This window comes from Galeopterus variegatus, unplaced genomic scaffold (assembly GCF_000696425.1).
Source record: "Galeopterus variegatus unplaced genomic scaffold, G_variegatus-3.0.2 Scaffold1422, whole genome shotgun sequence".
In the NCBI taxonomy this organism is placed as follows: domain Eukaryota; kingdom Metazoa; phylum Chordata; class Mammalia; order Dermoptera; family Cynocephalidae; genus Galeopterus; species Galeopterus variegatus.
In genome coordinates, this window is record NW_007727533.1 from 328,387 (window position 1) to 350,142 (window position 21,756).

General features: G+C 40.9%; 1 protein-coding gene across 1 annotated transcript in view; it reads left to right on the forward strand.

Annotated features, from left to right (window-relative positions):
• LOC103593814 (lethal(3)malignant brain tumor-like protein 4) overlaps positions 1–21,756 on the forward strand; it is a 79,515-nt gene that overhangs the window by 14,612 nt on the left and 43,147 nt on the right. Inside the window, exons 3-4 of the mRNA XM_008576893.1 lie at positions 3,839–3,911; positions 9,573–9,664. Coding sequence (XP_008575115.1) covers positions 3,839–3,911; positions 9,573–9,664 — 165 coding nt within the window. The remainder of the gene's footprint in view (positions 1–3,838; positions 3,912–9,572; positions 9,665–21,756) is intronic.

The following is a 21,756-nucleotide window of genomic DNA, read 5'->3' on the forward strand; positions in this document are numbered from 1 at the left end:
TCATGGTCTAACTTTTGCCTCCTCCAATGCAGCAGTCCAGCCTGCCGTTCTGTGGGTCCCCACCAGCTTTGTGCATAGCGCTCCCCAGACTCTGGCACTGCCAAAGCAGCTCTTCGCACCGTGGCCTCTCTAGTTTGGGTCGTGCTGCAAGCTGCCCTCCATGGACGGCCTGCTAAATCTCTATTTGTCTCAAAAAGTAGCAGCCTCCTGGAAGCTTTCTCTGTTCAGAATTAATCTTCCTTCATTTTGTTCCCAGACACAATGTGTGGGCTTCTTAACTAGTGCATATTAGTACTCGTGTCTGCTTGTTTACCTGTCCAGTCATTGAGCCCTGCTGTATGTCAGGTCATAGGTGATATTTATCTGTCTGCACGCGTGTCTCTCTAACCAGTAAATGCTGTGTGAGCACCACAGTCAAGTTCTCTGTGCATCTCACAGCACTCAGTACCTGCTTTGCCTAGGGAGCCGAGCAGTAAATGATTTTTAAATTCATTGTACTGAAATGGAAAGCTGCTTGAATATGCAAAGGAAGCATGTTGTAGGCATAGCATGGAAAAGTCCTGCTACAGTGACATGACAGAGTTATTAAAATGTGTTTGAAAAGTGCAGTTATACCCAGGGAACTGCTGCTTTAGGGGATTATTATCCAGCAGTGATAAGTTTTATTAACATTAGCAAAATTGTATCATTTCCAGTTGGTACCACAAAAGAAGGCATTATTTATAAAAGTGTTTTATAAAATTGGTTGCTACTGACAATTGTTTGTCATATATTCTAAGTCATTACTTGATGGAGCTGTATGCAGTGTAACTTTCAAAATGAAGTCAAAATATTAGTGTAAAAGGTTGTGTTTATGGCCAATAGAATTGGAAAGGGACTGTTCTGAGACATGAGTCTTAAAATTTACATGGTTCTATCCTTCTTGACACCTCTTCCCCCTGCCATAGAATTACCATATGATCCAGCAATCTCACTGCTAGGTATTTACCCAAAAGATTTGAAATAAGTTTGATGAAGAGGTATCTGCACCCCACGTTTACTGCAGCATTATTCACAATAGCCAAGTTATGGAATCAACCTCAGTGTCCATCAACAGATGAATGGATAAAGAAAAATGGTTTTGTCATTTGCAACAACATGGATGGAATTGGAGAACATTATTCTAAGTGAACTAAGTCAGGGGAAGAAAGACAAATACTGCATGTTTCCATGTACGTGTGGAATCTACAACATTGAATTCACAGAAGCAGCGAGTGGAACGGTGGTTACAGAGGCTGAGGGGTGGAAGAGATGGGGAGATGATGGTCAAAGAGTGCAAAGCCTCAGGCAGGAGGAATACTTTTTTTTTTGATAGAGTATTGTACATTTCAAAATTGCTGAGAGAGTAAATTTCAAGTGTTCTCTTCCCCCACCAAAAATGTTAAGCATTTGAGATGATGGATATTTTGATTTGCTTGATTTAATTAGCATACATTGTATTCACAAATCATAACATCACTTTGTACCCCATAAATTTATATAATTATAAATTGTCAATTTACAATTAAAAAGTTCAGGAAATTATTGATAAATATTGTGCCATTTCCTAGAACTAGAAGTTCTTACTGCCAAAAAGAGAGGTTCATCTCACTGATTTTTCAACTTCTGCTGTGCTCTCCGAGGCTGATGAGCAGGAGGCTGAGCGTGCAACGACCGACCATAGCAGTTTCACTTGTAGGGTTTCTGATAGGATAACTTTGTAGGTAAAAATGGAGTCATGCTAGAGAGAAATTTAAGGTCTGAAAAAAGTCACAGGGCTAGGGGACATCTAGAGCTTCTTCCGTATTTAAATAGCGTGCCAGACTTTTTATGTTATGATTTTTGTAAGAGAAGTTGAGAACAGAGATGTTCATGCTCACATGTGGGAAGTGTATTCATGTAAAGAAGTAGAATACACAGTAAAGGTTTTTATTAATATAAGAAGTTAATTTGGTTTTTCAGAACTCTAGATCTAAAATGATAAAGTAAGACAGAAGTTTGGTTTATGTAATTTAAAAAAATATGCCTCCGAGTTAAGGTGTATGCGGTCTGGGAAATATCATACTCTGTGTGAACCCCTTTTACCCATGTGGTATCACTGCCCAAGCCAATGAGACATGTGAGTGCTTTGTGAAAGGAATACTTCTGAGACCTAAAAGTCTGGGTTGTCTCAGCGTCTGCTGTCTGTGAGGACATGGCCTGGCTCAGGGAGGTGTGCCTGTTTGTTTGTGAGGTAGGACCACACACATGCACCATTATGAAAATTAGTCTCTGCACCAGCCTTCGGCTCATGCGAGCATTGCATCTGCCTCTCCTTGCTGGTGTTCTTTCTGCTTAGCTTCTTTATCTTGCCCCTCTATCAGATTTGCTTTTCTCAGCAGTTGACCCTCCGGCCTCACTATCCAGTCCAGACTGAATTCTCTCTACTGGTATTTCCCTCCTCCCTTGGACCATTATTTCTGTAGTTGCCGTCACTGTGAATGGTCTGGTGGCAGCTCTGGTTGGGTCCAGTGTGGTTCCTCCCACCCATCCCCTTTGCATGGTTTCTATGCTCCTGTACCTGGGGTTGCAGGCAACAAAGATAATTATGATCTGTGGATACTTATGATCTGTGATACTTGCTGCGGGTTAAATGCGTCCCTCAAAAGTTCATGTACGTTCAACTTGCCCCCCATTGGAAGAGTGTTAAGAGGGTGGGAAATCCAATTACAGTATTTGAAAGGTGGGGCTTTTGAGAGGAAATTGGATTGTAAGGACTTTGCCTTTGTGAATGGATTAATCCATTCACAGAGTAATGGGCCTTGTTCTGAGGGTTTTATAAGGAGTGCGAGTGAGAAGGTCAGCTTGCTTGCTCATGCCATTCTCGCCATGTGACATCCTGCTTTGCTGTGGAGAGTCACCACCCAGAAGTCCCTCACCAGATGTGTTCCATGGACTTTAGACTTCCCAGCCTCTGAAACCGTAAGCAATATAAATTACCCAGTTTCAGATATTATGTTATAAGCAACAACAGAAACGGACTGATACAACACTTGTTTGTGTTTTTTTTTTTTTTTAATAATGAAGGCATGCTTCAGAAATGTGACATGCACACTGCCACTGCGACTCCTGGTAGTAGTAACAGCATGACAAAAAGCTAAGCACTTAGAGCAGTTTATCATCATCTCATAATATTGCTTTCGTCAATGAGCGTAGCTTCTGCCATCTTGCTTTCTTGACATTTTTCTTAGACTGTCTTACATTTTTTTCCATGTTCTTTGCTTTCAGTTTCTTGCCTTAGCTCTTGCCAATCCGATGAATAAACCAGCAAACCTCAAGGTGTATGTAGAACAACAAAGGAGAATTTAGTGGCTGGTAACATATGAGCGTGTCATCTCTGTAGGCACAGTTGCCACTTTTTGTGGAAGAACTTGCTGTAGTATTTGTTGATCTGCCAATTTGGCTGAGGCCAAACAGACCAAACACCTCTGGCTTGAAGCTGAAGCTGAGGGAGTTATCTTTGCTTCTAGAAGAAAGGAAATACATACATACGCCACCTAATCCTGCTAGAGAAAGAGATGGTCCTGCTTATCTCCACACAGGAGAAGGTGTTGTAGTTCTATTTTTAAAAAGGCAAATCCATCTATCCTTTTGTAGGGGAAGGGCTCCACCATGGTTTTCCAGTAAATGTGCACATATCCAGATAGGCCAGGTAGACGAGGCTTACCCACAGTCGGCTGTGTCTTGACGGAAATCCTGTGATCCTCCTGGAACATGGGAACGTGGGAGGCTTGGGAGGAACTGCTGCAAGGCCATTTTCCATTGCCCCCTGCCTCCCCAGGGTCTCACCACCTCCCGGGTTCTGATGAGGTTGGAGGCTTTCCGCTTCACCCTTTCTCAGGGCACAGCTGCAGGTAAAACTGCCGTGCTACAGCATGAAATTGGCTCCGCAGCAGCAGGACTCTGAGCATCCACTGCAGTATCTGGCCCCCTTGGCGTCAGTGGTCCCCTGAGCAAAGGACACTGTCTATAAGACTAATAAACAGTCTGAATATGAGAGAGGCTAGGTTCTTCACAGGCCACATCTGTCAGCCTTTGTCTTGTGTCGCTCGACAAACCTCATCACCTTTTTTTTTTTTTGCCAGTAAAGGTATCTATAATTTGTTTATCTGTTCAGTTTATAAGTAGAAAAGAACAATTTTTAAAAAAATCCAATAGCTTTATAAACTGTATTACATTTTCTCCTTTCATGCAATCTAGGTTAATTCTATTATTCTTTTTTTTTCCCCTCCAAATATACATTTTGTAATTTATTTTTTTATTATTTTTTTTCCTTTAAATTTTTATTTTGTCAATATACAATATAGTTCATTATTATGGCCCATCACCGAAACCTCCCTCCCTCCTCCCTCTCCCCCCTCCCACCCAAGAATGTCCTTTCCTTTTGCTTGTAAACCTCATCACCTTAACACCTTAGATCTTCGTTTTTTTGCTTTCTTATGATTTTTGTTTACATGCAAACATGTACAGTTCTAATGCTATTGTACATTTAAATTGCACTCTGTTTAATTAATATTTACAAAGTAATAATATGCAATCTTCCTAGTCGCAATTTATTTGACTTCTGTTGTTGGATATTTTGATTTTTTCCCCCAACTTTTGCAGTTGTAAAAGGCTGCATTTTTTTTTTTTTTAGAATAAAATACTATAAGTTGGGTTGAATAAATCTATGAATATTACACCTTATTTTTTGGCTATAAATATGTATTGTCAGCATGACTTTTAAAAGTTTTAACCAAATTTACAAAGCTACCGTCAATGAGTAAGCTAATAAATTTCCCTGCACACTTAATTTTATGGTGCCTTTAAACCTAAAAATTACTGATTTAATAGGCATTTCTGCTAAATATTGACTGTGTGTGCTGAAGTGAGGCACTATTGTGTAGTGGGAGTGCCTGGGCTAGAAATTTTGTTTAAATCCAGAGTTTTTCCAGTTGTGTGACCTCAGTGAGCATCAGGTTTTTAGAACTATAAAATAGGGTTCTAATATAGCCTAGTATTCAGTGTTGTAAAGAATGAACAGAAACGTATACATTCACACATATATGCTCACATATACACATATGTACACATACACACACCCCAATGACCTAAGTCAGTACCTGACATATAATAAGTGTATATTATGTGACAGATAATATACAATGCAATATATTTTGCATAATAATGTTTGTCATAAGAGTAATAATTGGAACATTTTGCTGTAGCCATTGAGTATAGAGAAGAGTAATGGAATTTAGGGTTTATAAAGCTGGATGTGTACCTGGTATTCTATAAAATGAGTGTCACGACTGTAGGGTGTCTGAAGCAGTGCTGTCTCATAATTGGTTCCTTCTCTCCAGGAAACTGAGAAATGAGTGGGTCAAAATATGAGCGTACTTCAAAAAGTTCGTGGAAAAGTAGAGTTAGAAGATAACATGAATCTTCATGAACTTTTTGAAGTACCCTCACAGATATTTTTGAATTCGTTTTTAAGGCTCAAAGTGCTATTCTGCCTTCCTAACTTTCCTTTAATTGATTAAACAAATATGTATGGCCAGGTGGGATTATAGCGCCTGAGATACAGTGATGAGTGAGACCAAGGAGCTTCCTTCTTTCTAGAAGCTCACATTCTCATTCAAAATAAGCAAACTGGTTCATTTCAGCTAATGTAATTCCTGTGAAAAATAGTGAAACAGCATGGCAAGAGACAGAAGGGCTGATAGAATCGCCTTAGAATCGGTGATTGGGGAGGGTGTCTGTGCGCTCTGAGGTGCAGGCGAGCCCGAGCCGGGTGTTTCCTCACCTCTCTTGCAGGCACCATATTGCTGGTAGTGCTCGTGTTTTACATGCTATTTAATTCATTGAAAGTTTTCATTGTTTGCTATTATATATTCTTTTTCTGATAAATTTTAAAATGTTCTTTGAATACTTATATGATCATAAACAGAGGTCTCAGATATGATTTAATTGTGGTGAAATGATAATATATGACAATTGGAAATATGATTAAATTGAGAAAATACACAGAATTTTTTTCAGAACACAGCTGTTATAGAAGATTAGACACCTATATTTGCTTTAGAGCCGGCACTACTGTAATATTTTTGTAAAGCACATAATTGCAATGCAGTAAAATGCTTGTGTGAAAATAGGGAAGTTGAGTAATCTTACTAGAGCATCTTCAGGGTTTGTGCAATTGCTTTCTGTTTAGCAAAATAAAACGTCTCATGTTGTAGAAATGGCAGAAAACCTTTAAGCTCTGTAATGGGTTGACAGACTAAGCTCCAGAATGGAAATCACATTATGATATCTGAATATTTTCAAACGAAATAAGAAAATCCATCAATGACAATACTGTTAGTCTTATTTGATGATTAAAATGTCTTTTAAAATTAAAGTATAGTGTTGTGATTGATAGTGAACGTTGTCTGCTTTTTAGCTATAAATTGATACCTTCATTACCTTAGTTTAAATTACTTCCTTCTGTTGTCAATGATATATATAGATATCAAAGGAAAAACAATGTATATTACTTATTTTTCATCTGCTAGACCAGGAACAGAATTGTATTTTTATTCCAGTGGATAACACCCTTATTGGCACATTAACAGGGGCTTGGAAAGTCTACATGAATTCGTCCTGTACAACTTGATGGACTTTTTGTGTTTGTTATTCCTTTGGGTTGCTTTATTGTCTTGAGAGGTTTCAAATGTTTGATTTAGAGGTGTATCTTACCACCTGTCATCACCAATGCTAATGCAGTTCTGACCTTTTACCATCTGTACCGTCTTCTGGAGCATTTTGCAGCTTACAGCAAGATAAATGTTAAAAATTAATACTTATGTAGCACTTTTTGACCAATATTCTCCAAGGATATGTGTATGTGTGTATGGTTAAGTAATAATACTTGTAAAGAATTAAAAAATATAGAAAGTAACAAATAAGGAAAGATTATTTACATTGATCCTACCACCCATGTATAGCCACTTTTAGTATTTTGTTTTTTCTTTCCAATTGCTTTTCTACATGAGCATGTTTGTATGTTTGGACACACATATGCATAGTACCTGGCTTTATAAATATGTGAATAAGTGAATGTTTTAGTATAGGCAATAATTTATAAATATATATTTATGTTTTTATTTTATTTTTAATTGACAAATAATTGTATATATTTATGGGGTTCCGTGTGTTGTTTTGATGTATGTCTACATTGTAGAATGATTAAATCCAGCTAATTAACATATTCATCATCTCACAACTTTTTGTGGTGAGAGCTTTTCAAATCTATTTTTTTTAAAAGCAATTTGAAATATGCAGTACATTGTTGTTAACTATAGTCACCGTGCTGTGCAATAGATCTCTAAAACTTATTCCTCCTGTTTAACTGAAACTTTGTGCCCTTTGACCAACATCTCCCCATTTCCCGTCATCCCCTGCTCCCCCAGCCTCTGGTAACCACCTTTCTATTCTGCTTCTATGAGTTCCAACATTTTTCCACATATAAGTATGATCATGAAGTGTTTGTCTTTCTGTGCCTGGATTATTTCCCTCAACTTAAGTAAGGAGACAAAACAGTGTAAATGATCCTAAAATATCATTTATAGTGTTTTATGTCCTTAGTTAATTTTCTAACTTAACCTGGATAATTCTCAAGATATTTTATTAAATATTAAAAAATTAAAAATGTGGTTTTTGATAACCTGACTCATATGTACGCATGTACCATAGTTTATTTAATCTTCCTCCCATATTAATGCTATTGTGTATTTTTGCTGTGTTGTGATGTGCTTTTTTACCATTAACTTTTATTAGTGCTTATTACTTCCTTAGTATGTAATCCTAGAGGAGGAATTACTGGGGCATAGAATGTAAACTTAAAACAATTATTAATTCTTTCTGCCAGATTTTTATTATTTAACAATAATATTTTTATTGAATTACAAAGGGTAGCTGTTCACCTAGAAAATTTGGAAAGCAGAAAAACAAAGCACAAAGAAAATTGGGAGGAAATTATTTATAATCCTGGCACCTGAGATGACTTCATGTAAGATTTTGATTTACATAATTTTAAGTTTTTTTTAATCCATTACGGTTTACCAAAAAGGATCACTTTGTTTCCTAAACTGCTTTTATTCCCCACTTAGTGTTATGTCATTAACAAAGTCAGTCCTCTGCCACTAGACAGTCTTCTACAATGTGATTTTACTGCCTGTTGTTAAAATGACATGTCTGTACAATGTATTTTAATTAATTCCCCTTTAGTAGACCTGTAGTTTGTTTCCAATATTTTATTATTATGCAGAGTTCTAGGATAAAAACCATTATGTTTTGCTCCTTGGACACATTTACTGTGATTGCATTAAGACAGATTCCCATAAAGAGAATTTCTGGTTCAAATAGTAGGAATAATTTTTAAGGCTTTTGACAAATATTGCCACATTTCCTTTCAACAGATTGTACCAACTGACATTTACACCACAAAGAGTTATAAAAATGAAAGGAAATCATAAAAACTTTTCAGGTTATTCACCTTAAAATTAACTAAATCACCTTCCAGAAAACCTGTACCTGTTCCCCCTCTTTGAGAGGAGCAAGAAGGTACCTGTTTTAGGTGTTCATCAGGCATATTCTTGAGATTGGGATGTATTAAAAGCCTTTTCTAAAACAGGAAAAGCTGAATGTGGAATGGTTAGGTGATTTGACTAAATGTTCATAGAAAGCGAGGGAGAAAGTTCTTGTTAGTTGCTGGGTCTTCTGATTACCAACTTAATTAGTTAGCTCCTTGAGTTTATTTTTTTTCTTCACCCCCCATTTTTATTTATTTATTTATTTATTTCTTAAATGATTGTACATATCTGTGGGGTACAGAGTAGCATACCAATACCTGTGTGTAGTATATCATGCTCAAATCAGGATAATTAGTATATTCAACACTACACAAAGTAATCATTTTTTGTGGCCTTTTACCAATTTCTTGCTAAACCTCCCTCCTTCTCCTTCTTTCCCACCTCTGGTAATCTTAGTTCTGTTTACTGCTTTTGAAAGTTCCATGTATTATTGTGATTGTTTTATCTTTCTTTCTTTTTTTTTTTTTTTTTTTGTTGTTGTTGTTGTTGTTGTTTGTTTGTTTATTTTTTAAGTTCCCACTTATGAGTGAGGACATGAGGTATTTCTCTTTCTGTGCCTGGCTTATTTCACTTAACATAGTTTCCTCTAAGTCCATCCATGCTGTTGCACATGACAATATTTCATTCTTTTTTATGGCAGAGTAGTAGTCCATTGTATAAATAAACCACCTTTTCCTTATCCAGCTATCTGACGATGGATATTAGCTTTGTTCCAACTCTTGGCTATTATGAATAGAGCTGCAATAAACATGGGGGTGCAGATATTCCTTTGACATGATGATTTTCCATTCCTTTTGGTGTACACCCAGCAGTGGAATTGCTGTATCGTATGTCTTCGATTATATTTTATTACTTTTCTGTCATTGAGTGTTTTGAGATGCATCACTGTGTTTTCTCTTCCAGTCTCTTCAGTGGCTGCACAGGAAGCGTGGTCTTGGGAGCAGTACTTGAAGGAACAGAAGGCTATAGCAGCACCTGTTGAACTGTTTTCCAAGGTTAGACACTAAACATCTTATATTTTTGCAAGGAATCATCATTTAAGAGATTTTATTAAAATGGAATTATTTGCCTAGATAGCCTATCAACTTATTTGAATTTGTAGGCTCTGCTGGGAAATGAGCTAATAATGCTCACAGGAGCCTTAGTGTCTCCAAGTGTGCACTGAAGGGCTGGCAATTAGCTCAGCTGGTTAGAGTACAGCCTTGTAACGCCAAAGTCAAGGATTCAGATCCTCATACTGGCCAGCTGCCAAACAACAACAACAATGAAACCAAGTGTGCACTGGAGTGGGACTGCGTGGGTTTGGAGGACAGTGCTGACCCCTGCCAGCTCTGTGACCTTGGGCAAGTCATTTGACCTCTCAGTGCCTCAGTTTCCTCATCTGTAAAGCAGGGAAAATTCTCTACCTATCTCCTTGGGTTGTTGGAGGACTAAATCAATTATGCATGTAAAGGACACAGGAGGCAAAATGCACATAATAAACACTCAATGAGTGTTAGTCTTTATTTTTATTAACTGATGTTACTTGCATAAATCCACCCAACAACCAGGTTAGAGGGATCTGCTTTGGTGTGTTACATGGAGGTGGTGGCTCAAATAAGATATTAGTGGAGACAGTGAAACCTCTGAATCATGCTGTGCTTGACTAGAAAGATGAATAAAGCAGCTGGTGTAGACTTGCATGACCAAGTGACTACCAGCACCAGGAGCTTGTGGCTACTGGGGATCAAATCTTCTGTATTTCAGGGGAAATTTTTTAGTGTTTCAAGGGAAATTTATATGAAAAATTGCAGCTGATTTGCATTTTAACCTGTAGGGAGTAGCTAAAACTTCTTATTTGGTTTACTTTTCATGAGATCTGCTGAGTATTTGTTATTACCTGAAAGAGCCAGTATTTATAACAGAACAGGGGAGAAGAGGTGTGGCAAAGAGGAAAAGAAAGGGAACCCCTCAGGCCCAAGAAGTATTAAGTGTCCTTCTGTTGTCTAGGTGCCTGTCTCCCTAACAGAGCAGTGTGAAGGTTGGCTGGTTGAAAATGGAGATGTCTGGATCAGTGGCTCTTACCCTGTCTTCATATCCGATGTTTTGTGGTGCTTTGGAAAGCACAGATGCATGGGCATTCCTGAGACCCACTAACCCAGATCCACAGTGTGTGGGGCCTGGACACGTGTGGCTTGAGAACCTCCTGAGGGCATTCTCTGCCCAGGTGCAAGGTTCAGTACCCTAGAAGGGTTAAGAGCTAAGCAATTCCAGCTTAGGAGTCAAGTCGCTCCTGCCCCATGTAGCTGTCTCCTGATGAGACAGAAGGCGTTTGTTCCATAAACAGTGTCTATTAAAGCAAGGGCTGTCCTCCTCCTTTCCTTTCATGTCTCCTCTTGGTGTCTGCTGTATTGAGCATGCTCATGTGATTTAGTTGGTGTTGAATAACTTCTGAGAAACCTATTCTTACTTGTGATTGTGGAAAGTCTTTAAAGGGGGTTGGCTTGGACCAGGGAAATCCAGTGTAACTCACAGCCGCTTTCCCTCTCCCCGTGCCCGTCCTGTGCCCTTGCTGCAGGGTTACTGCTGTCTGGAGGGTAGACCGTAGAACGGGTTGGCCAAGGCCCATCAGCTGCCACGACACTTGATGCAGATGCAGTCCAGTCAGGGTCCATGGTGCAAGGTTCAACCACAGGACACAGGTGTGGCTGGTGATGCCATGCCTGGGCTTAGATGGGATCACCACCCAGGGACAGGAGCCACAAAGATGAAGGAAGAGTCAACGACTGAAGTTAGAACTCACATGTAACAAAATTGGTCATGAGTGACACTGTGTCTTAGGAATCAGACCTGGGCTGTGTCTCAGCGCAGGGTCCTAGAGCAAAGATCCTCTCTTACCTCCACCCAGGATGAAACCAGATATTTGGGTCTTAGGGGTGAAGTGAGGGCTAATTTGCAGTAAGGCAAATTTTGGCTGATGGCAGCCAAGTGGTAGATACCCCCTTTTCCCAGTCAGTCAGTGTGTTAACATTGTTCTCGGAGTCTCTCCTTTAAGATTCTTTAAGGTCCGTCATCCAGCGCAAGAACACCTGCAAAATGGAAATTCCTCCCCCAGATTTTCCCTCATGACCTGATGTTAACTGAAAAAACCACCAAGGGACAAATGTGGGATTTCTCTTTCTGAAATAAATCCTCATGGCAACATTGGGAACTGTGTAATCACTGGCTGTGGGTCATATAGCTTTTCCCCTCGACTTTACAGAGATATGGCAAACGAGGTGCTGGAAAGCACTGAATGAGAGAAGGACAATCTTGTGGCATGTGGGGACAAGAGCAGGTTCCCTTTGGAGGGTTGAGAGAAACTGTCTGTACAGTGGAGGTGGATCACTTGGCTAATAACACTTTAAGATCTGAGTCATGCGAGCTTTTGAACTTTGACATTTGTCCACTCAGAAGATGACAGCAAAGTGTCAGTGTATGAGAAAACAGGGAGGCCTGACAGGGTGGCACGCCTTTCCTGCAGTCGACACCTCACAGTCGGACTCCTCGTGTTTCTAAGGTTGTGTGTGCACAGGGACCTGGAAGATGGGACTGAAGCACTAGGCGTTTGCCACATGGTTTCTGAGACTTGCCATCTAGTTGAGAAATAAGATATGTCCATCATAACCATATGAGGCAGAATGTTAACTGCCAGTGGAATGGACATGTAAGGAATTTACTGGGCATTCCACGTGTGACCCCAGACGAGAAGAGTGAAGCTCACCAGTTATTAAGTCTGATTTGTCCTGATGACCGAAGATGCTTCTGTTCAAGATACAGTGTTACTCTAACTTGACATGTATATTTTAAGATAAAATAAACATGGTTGATAATTGAAGATAGGTTTCAGTATAATAAAAAAGGCAGATGGTTCATGTCAGCCTTCTAAGAAGGAGCATCAGACTGAACTCAGTCTCATGTTGACTTTGTGCTCTTATTATTTATGATCGTTTCCATTTGTAAATATTAGAGCAGTGCTGTTCAGGGCAGCCAGCTGAGGTGCAGCTCCTCGGCTTTGACGCTGCAGTGCTGAACATAAAACTGGAAGTAGTTGGCGTATCTTGAATGGAAAACTATTCCGAAGACTTTAAAGTATTGCTTCACTTTTAATATATAGTTTCCATCTTAATATTAAAGTTTTAGAAGATGTGCCAAGGCCACACACACCCCCTCACACAATCAATTCCATCACACAAGTCAGATACATATTCTACCAAGAAAATATGTGTGTATTGTTCTGAGGAGAGTATGCCTATTTTATTTGTGCACAAGTTCTTTGCATATCTACAGGTCTGTTTTAAATTTCTTTTTGTGCGAGGCAATGTATTTATAATTTTATAATTTATTTTACCATTGGGGTAATGAATATGTAAAGATAAAAACACCTCCTGTTAACATAGCAAATTTAAAAATATTTTCTCTTCATTACCGGTGAAATGTACCTGTTTTGATTTGATTTAAAATTTAAAATATTCTTTTTTTCTTTCATTTTGAGATGGGTATTAGAAGCTTTTCTCTCTCATCCCCCCTGCCAGTCATCTAACATCACATGGGCCTTCCTAAGGTGATCTTGTCCCTCCGTTGCTCAGCACAGCAAGTCCAGATGTGTCTGCTTGGAGTTGACGGGCCTGGCAGGTTGCTGCATCGCTGGCTCCTGCGTGACTCTTCAGTCTCTAGCCAAGTTTAAAGGCCTCTCCATCTCTTCTTGCTCTCCGAACCTCCTAGATCTAGACTAAACACGGGCTTAGGCCCCAGCGAAGCAGGGACACTTCCACAGTGAGAAAACTCAGAACTCTTGGACTTCTTAAGATATCTTTTATAGTTTAGTAATTTAGTTTTAATATGAATTTCATATAGCTGAGGTGCTGTATAAATTTTCTATTGCTGCTGTAACAAATTACCACAAATTTAGTGGCTTACACCAATACAAATTTGCTGTCTTAATGTTCAGAAGATCACAAGTCTGGAATGGGTCGATGGGGCAGGACCCTTCTGCAGGCTCTGGGGAGAATTGTCTCCTTTCCTTGTCTGGCCCTTGGTGCCACCTGCACTGCTCGGCTTGGAATCTTATGCCAAGCCAACCTGGTGCCATTGTCGCCTCTCCGGCTCTGGTCCTCTGCCTCCCTCTTATAAGGACCCTTGTGATGACATTGGGCTCACCCAAATAATCCAGGATACTCCCCCCATCTCAGGATCCTCCACTTACCCACATCTGCAAAGTCCTCTTTGCTGTGTGAGATAACAGAGTCACAGCTGCCAGGATTATGACGTAGACATAACTTTGAGGGTCACTGTTCTGCTGACTGCAGGTGCTGACTGCTGTTCCTGGCCTCTCTCTGCCCCTGGCTGGAGTGACTTCCCATGGGTTAGCTCCCTCCCAAATTCTTCTGTTGTTACCTCTGCAACTCCTGCCTGTGGCAAAACCAATGATGCAACTTCCTTAACAGCTCGACGCGTTGTTCCCTCCTGTGTGTGGCCAGCGTGCACACCTGCTTCCTTGGTGTTCGCCATCGCCTCCATCAAGCCCACTCCCTGTCCTTCAGGGGTGCAGGAAGGCCCTGCCTCCTCGGGCACCCCCAACCCCCGCTCCCATTTTGCCTGTCCCCTTGCACATCCCGCCCTCCCTCCTTTGCGGCTCGTGCCATCTCGCAGCCACTGTTTCCACTCTTACTGCCTACTTAGCATGTGCATGTGTCTGCTCATGCCACTCACCCCTTGCGCTCCCTCTCCTGCCTCACCCTCTCCTGCACAGTCATGTTCTCGTCCTGGGATGCTCCTTTGTCCACATGCCAGTCCATCCCACTCCCGGGTGCATGAGTGCCCCATCCCAGGGCCCTCTGCCACATGCACAGTTCAGCCACCTGCTGCCATGACCACATTTGCACAAGTCACAGTTGAGCCTCCTCTGCCGAGATGATCTTTCATCTCACCAGCTGATCATATCCACTGTCTTTCCAGATGTTTCTATCCCTTATTCTTGCAGCACCAGTTTTTCTTCTGAGACCTGTGGTTCCTCCATTTTCTCCCGTGGGCTTCACGTTCTCCCCTGGCCAGCCTTGGGCCCCTAGTTCCTTCATTCCCTGGTTCCAGCCATTCTCTTGCTGGGATCTTCAACTCCCTTGTCCCCAGTCATCTCTCCCCAGGCACTCCTGCTACAGTCCCAGTGCTGAATGGGTCTTCATTCATCTTTTAACTTCTGTACCTCTGGGGCTAAGCACTGCTGCAGATGAACCACGAGGCCTTGCAAGTTGGCGGCACCGCAAATCTACAGCCTCTGCTGAGCAGGCATTGCCCAGCCGTTCTGTGTTGTTAGTCCGAATCCTCCCTGTTCCCTAGGAAGGTAGTTTTCAGTTCATAGGTCTTCTCCTCCCCTCCCACCAGAACATCCCCCTTATGGATTTGGTGAGGCCTTCACCCTCCTCCTGCAAACCTCCCCTCACCACACCATTCTTACCTCTTTTTCCTGTTGTACTGGAAGAGTCCCTTCTCCTGTCTATCACCCTCGACCTGTGCTCTGGATCTTTCCATTCCTGCCTCTCTACAGATCTTAATCAGTTATCTCATGTCCTGCCTGTACGTTGACTTTTCTTCTGAACGTTTCCCTTTAGAGTACAAATATGCTTAAATCTTTTCCATCCTGCCCCTTGATTCTGCATTTTTTTCTCTAACTCATCTTGTTGCTCCAGTCGGCCTTCTTGAAATTTTAGACCGTGTTTTCTCTTTTCTTGAGTTTGTCATCCTCCTTTTCCACCTGCAGCCTCTGCAACCTGGCCTTTGCTCCCACCGCCGCCTGCAGCTGCCCCTGCAGACATTCCTCCAGGATTCCAGACCCTCACCTCATGCTCCCTCCAGCCCTGAACTCCGTCTGCTCTCGGCTGGCTGATTCCTGACCGCTCCTCATCAGGCTCTTCTCACACCCCTTTCTCCTGTGACTTCGTCTCTGCATGACTCCCCGGGCCAGCTCACCTACCTCCACCACTTCCATTCCACCGAGGCACCGCGGAGTTCCTCAGCTCCCTCCCAGGCCGTTCTCTGGGTCTTCCTGCCTCCTCAGCTGGAAGACACAAGCTCCTCACCCTCAGTGCATCCACACACCTCCCCTCTCAGCCTCCTTCCTCAGAGTCGGCTCCTGGCCCGTGTCCCTGTGGATGGCCCCCGTGCACTGCTCCCTGGCAGCCAGCTGGCTGTCCTCCTCTCCTCTGTGCCCTGTGTAGGTTTGACCACCTAGTGTGCCCAAGTCTTGCCTCCTCACTATTCACTTGTTCCTCTCAGTCTCTACCAGTACTGCCTTCATTTAGGAGTAAGCCCTGGATTTTGTTTTTCACATAAATTTTAGGACAAGTTTCTTGAATGGCTGGCCCCTCCTTTAACGTTTCCTGCACACCATTGCCTGAGTGACCTCTGTGACATACAGTTCTGCTTGTCATTTGTGTTCTTAATGTCTTTGGCTGCTTTTTATGCCCTTTCGTGTGGTTACATTGAGGTGCATTTTGTCTCTTAGTGGCCTTGCCCTTCCTTGCAGACTGGCTGGGTTTCTTTCCTTCTTTGTTTCAGTCCTCTCTGCTTTGTGGCTCTCTGGGAGAGGCAACTGTTCTGTGCTTGGTGTGTCGACATGGGCTGCCTCGTGAAGTGCCCCCAGCTCCTTTCCCTCACTTTATGGACAAGGGGCTCTTAGTTTGTATGACTGAGAACAACAGATAACGTCCTCTACTTCCAGGGAGTTTCGGAAGAATTCCACCTAGTGTATATAAAGCGTCTAGCATACTACAGTGCCTGACAGACAGTTTCATTTTAGTGAGTGTGAGAAGTTCTTAAATCACTCTTTCTCTCAGGTCACTGTCCCTTGCTCTACCCAAAACCTTTCCTCCCCCCTTCTTGATAGCCCTGTGCACTTGACCTCCCCATTCATTGGGAACGCTAGCCCGGCCTGGTCTTTCCAGACAGTCCTTGTCAGGATTTGCCTCGGTTTGACCTCACTAGCTGTCCTGGCTGCCCACTGAGGGTGTCATCGCCTCAGTCTCCTGATCTGTGCTCAGGGGGAGCACCTGGTCGGGAAGCCACCATCACCCAGCCCTCACCTGGCGTCCGAGCTCGGCACGTGCTGTTCTTCCCACCCGCCCCTCCTCCTGCCCTTCCACGAGATGCTTACCGACTCCTTCACGGTGAAGGCAGAAACAGGGCCTCACGTGAACCCCTCTCTCCCCTAAACGAAGCACAGCTGTCTCATGGACTGCAGAGTCTCCACTTCTCTCCCTGCTTCCTTCAGTGACGTTGTCGTCTTGGACATTCCTCACTCCATTTTCTTATATCATGCTGTGTCCCTCTTCCCTTGTTAAAATCTATTATTATCTACTACGATTTTGGAAAGAAGAACTTTGTGTCTTCCTGATAAGAAAATTTCAGCCACTTCCAGGATGATGGGGCTGTATTTATTTGGGGAGGGACTGAGAGTCATTGGGGAACAAAGACGTCTTCCTGATGGTCCCGGACAGAAGCCTTGTCTGGTTCCTGTTCTCAGTCAGTCTTCCTTACTTGAAGTACAAGCAGAATGAATCACGCACTCTCTCTCTGTCTCTCAATTTAACTTCTTCACTCAGGCCTGAATTACATATTTAAAAATCTGATTTGTCTAAATATGCTGTACATTAAATATAATTTGAAAAAAAACCTGTGTATGTATGTGTTTTCTTTTTTATAAAGTCTGGATTTATATTTAGCTTTGCAGCTGCAGAAAAAATGCTTCTGTGAAAATTCCTGTTTGTTGTTACCCCCTGTGAAGCTATTTGAGACACCTAGAACCTGTCCAGCCAAAACAGTTCAGTCAGATGTCAAGTTGTTGTGCTGTGAACATGCTTCCAAATTACTTGAAAATCACTGAGAACACTCTCATAGTTTTAGATCCTTCTTAGACACTCCTTTAAATATTGATTATGAGCCAAATTACAACCTGCATGGCTTTTCTGGTAGTTCTACAAACTGTGATGAAGTACCTCCGCATTCTGATGTGTTTAGAGGCAAATCATAGCCTCCATGCATAGTCTCTTTATATTGGCCTAAAGTGTTCACTTGTTTGTTTACCTGTTTGTCTTCTGTATGTATTTTGCTGCTGCTAGTTTTCAGGTAACCTCATTGGTGTTTGACAGTTCTCTCAGGAAAAAGAAACATTTTTTGGAAAAATACTGTGTCCATTGTACTCAGATGTTTGGTTGGGGTTTAAATCACTAGACATATGGAGGCCAAAGAAGGAAGTGTGTTTTAAAAATAGAGTAGAGCCTTATGATGTGAAGTCATTTAAGCTGATTAATTGCTGGGGCTCTGAATAGCAGAAAGAATTCCCATTTGTATTCATTTCTCATATTCTCTAAAGCTCTGAGGTCTGGGATAAAATTTAAGATACATTCTGATCTTGTGGCTCAGATACTTTTCCTATACTAAGTTCTGCTTCTCTGAAATAGTACAATTCAAAGTAGCAGGGGTGCTATGAATTAGTTGAGCAGATCTGAAGCTGGAGCCAGACAGCCAGATCAGGACTGCTTTTTTGTTCCTGGTAGGGGCTTGAAGCCCCTGTAAGGGCTGCTTATCTGTAGTCCCAGCTGGAAGCTGGATGTCAATTTCAGAGCTCTTCAAAAGGAACAGAAATTAAAAAAAGGAAGTGAAGGCACTGGAATTAAGGATAGTTTCCACGACTCTTCTCCATTAGTTAAAGGAAATTTATATTAGAAGTATCCTCATCTTTTTTCCCTGGGAGAGTTTAGTCATTTGGAAAAAAAGGTGTGAGTTTATTGTTGTAGACACTAGACTCAGGATTCGTGGAATCCACTCAGTAATAGCTAGTGAATTATCAGACAACTTTAGAAGTTATTTTAAAAAGTTCTCTCCGTGCAGTCCTTTATTATGTACTGTGTGATTCTTTTTCTTTGTTCATCAAGATCTTTGTTGGTCTAAGGTTGCCCAGATCCAGCAGCATTTTCCTTGCTCTGGTTACGTGCTCACTTTTTGTTTCTGAGACAATTCAGTCAGTGGTGAGGATGTATATTTAAATGTCTATCGTGTGGCCAAATTTGTTACTATCAGTAGGTTCTGGGGAAATGAGAATATTTGCATCTGAGATTATGGCAGAATGGATTCCCAAAAAGCCAATAAGAATTGCATTCACTTAACTTATTAAAATATACTTTTGTTGAGCCCTAAATTCTGTGTTCTCTATTTGTAGAATGCCTCTTGGATAATCTTGGCAGCAGTTTGGGATTCTGAGTTCAGAATTAATCTATGAAAAATGTTTGGAATAACAAGGAAGTAGTCTCCAAAATGAGAGTTTAAAAATACACAATCAGCCATCCTTCACTGCCATCTTTACTGAAGCTTTGCAGCAAGTTGTGTTTAATTATGTAGGTGATGATTTTCCCCCATAGCCTAACAAACAGATGGCAAAAATAGGTGTCACTTTGAAAAAGCAGAATTTGAAGCATGCCTTGCTGCCTGGCCTGTATATCTGTGATGGAAGCTGTAGTGGATTGCTGTGTTCTTGCTTATTGAAGTCTCCTAAATACATTATTTAGTCAGAGGATTGATTAATGACAGATTTCTCTGAAGGATAACCATGGAGCTCTCAAAGTTTTTATTGGGTCTTAGACCCCTTTGAGTATCTAATGAAAGCTATTGCTAATATCCTTAGAGAAATGCTTATATCTATTTGCATACAAAATTTTATGTAAAATTCAGAAGGTTTCTAGCATCCTTGAAGACAGCATAAACCCCATCCCCATTCCACCATTAAAAATAGCTACATTGAGGTATAGTTTGAACAAGAATAGGGAAAAAAATTGTTTATGTGTGTCTAAGTGTATGTGTGTGTGTGCGCATAGGTACATATATATGTTTGCATATATATATGTATGCATGTACTGTGTAATGCATTTTCAAGTTCTCTATTTTCTCTGTTATTAAAACAAGGGAAAGCCTGAAGAGAATCTAACGTTCTTGATAAGTACTGCAGTTAGCTCAGGTGAAGACTATAAAGCTTCCTAGGAAAAAGCAAGGAAGGCATTTCGTAACCTCTCACAGTCTTTCAGTAACTTGCAGTGAGTAGACTTTCATGGTGAAAAGATTCATTGCAAGAAACCTGTAAGAACATTGAATCTGTAGTAATACACCAGAAAGTAGGAACTGAAAAGTAGGTATAATAGTGTTGTTGTTCGTGAGCTGTCCATAAAGTCTTTGCAGGTTATCAGTAGATGTTGTTAACATTATAAAAGTAAAAAATGATCACATTATGGGACGTTTGGGAGTTTCCTCCAAGCCTGAAACCTGGGTGTCAGTTAAAATATCCTGCCTTCCTCATCCTTGGCCTCCAGCCAGTCATGGGGCACTGCCCATTTTACCTTCTAAGTAGGTATTGAATCTGGCCCCTTTCCTCCATCCCCAGCTACTGCTGTGTACTGGTGAGGTCCACATTATCACTTGTCAAGGCTATTACAACATTCTGGAATGTAATATAACTTTGTAGCTGAGTGCACAGAAGAGGGTTTGAATTTAAATTACAGGTTTTCTACTGACTACTGTGTAAATGGAAAATTAGTGAAGAGCTCTGAGCCTCAGTTTCCTCATAAGTGAAATGAGGATTGTTAACAGTTCCAGTACAGGGGGTTTTAAGGAAAAAGCTGAGTTAGACGCTGTACACAGAACATGGCAGCTTCTTAATTTGGTAGATATTAAAAGCCTGCCTAACCATCTCTCCAATTAATTCCCTCCACTGCCACTAATAAGGTCTTTCTAAAATGCAAGAATAGTTCTTTCTCCCCACTGCTTAAAATCTTTTGCTGGTGCTTCATCAACTAGAAATAAAGTAAAAGTTCCTTAGCAAGACATGCAGGGCTTCACCTGGCCTGCGCCCTGCCTCCTCACCTCGCATCAGCATCACTGCACCGTGTGCGTGTTGACCTTTTAAAACTTCCAATGCCACTTAAAAATTATAACAAGACAGAAAAGTATAAAAAGAAAGTGCTTTCTCTCAGTTGGTGCCCCTCTCTCAGTGAACCACTCAAAATATTTTGATGTGAATCCTTCCAGATCTGTATCTATTTAGCTAGGTGGATATGTAAATAATGTTCATATAAGTAACTGTTTGGTTTTCTTCTTTTACAAAAGAAAAAGAAGAAAACACACTGTATGCTCATCTAATATTAGCTTTGTATTTACCATGACTATCTTGCCACCTCAGCAGATCCAGATCTATGTCTTGCTTTTTAACAGCTGCATTATATTCCATTATGTTGTGTCTGTCATCTCAATCTGAAATTATTTTTGTATGTAGTGTTTTGTAAGCAATCTAATTTAATCGTTCTCCCCAAAAAGATAGTTATGTGTCTTAATGCCATTTATCTTTGCTGTACAATTTGCAATGCCACCTTTATTGTATATTAACCCCCCTCATAGAAGTGTCTTTTTATAGTCTCCATGGCACTGTTTTCAAACTTTTGGCATCTGGGGATTATTTAATGGCCATGTAAATATAGCACATACTCGGCCACCAATTTTAGATATTTTTAGAGCTCATTATAATGTTAATTATAAAATTAAGAATTAAAAATTATGAGGTCTTTAACGAGTGAGGGGGATGGTGTTGCTTATAACTTCTCACAGTGCTCTACCATAGTGATTCAGCCCAAATGCTAAAGCCAGACACACTTACAATGTGCCCTCAGGCATAACATCTGTAGAATGTGCATAATTACACCTATGACATAGAGTTTTTATGATGACTTAATGTGTTAATATTTATAGAGTGCTTAGAACAATATCTGGCCCAGAGTTGAGTGCTACATAAGTGTTTGTGGGATAAAAGGCATCTATATATGGCTTGATAAGGGGTAGCTTAGACTCTGTAACTGTTCCTTATCATTCTTTATTCTTCATTTCTGTTAATGAGACCATTGTATTTAACCATTATAGGTTTTGGCTATTGCAGCATTTGGTGGTTCTTCACGTAGTTCTAGATCATCCCGGTTATTCACATCAGATATAGACCCAGATTCTACCTGCTTCATCAAATGCTCCCTCCACAAGCACA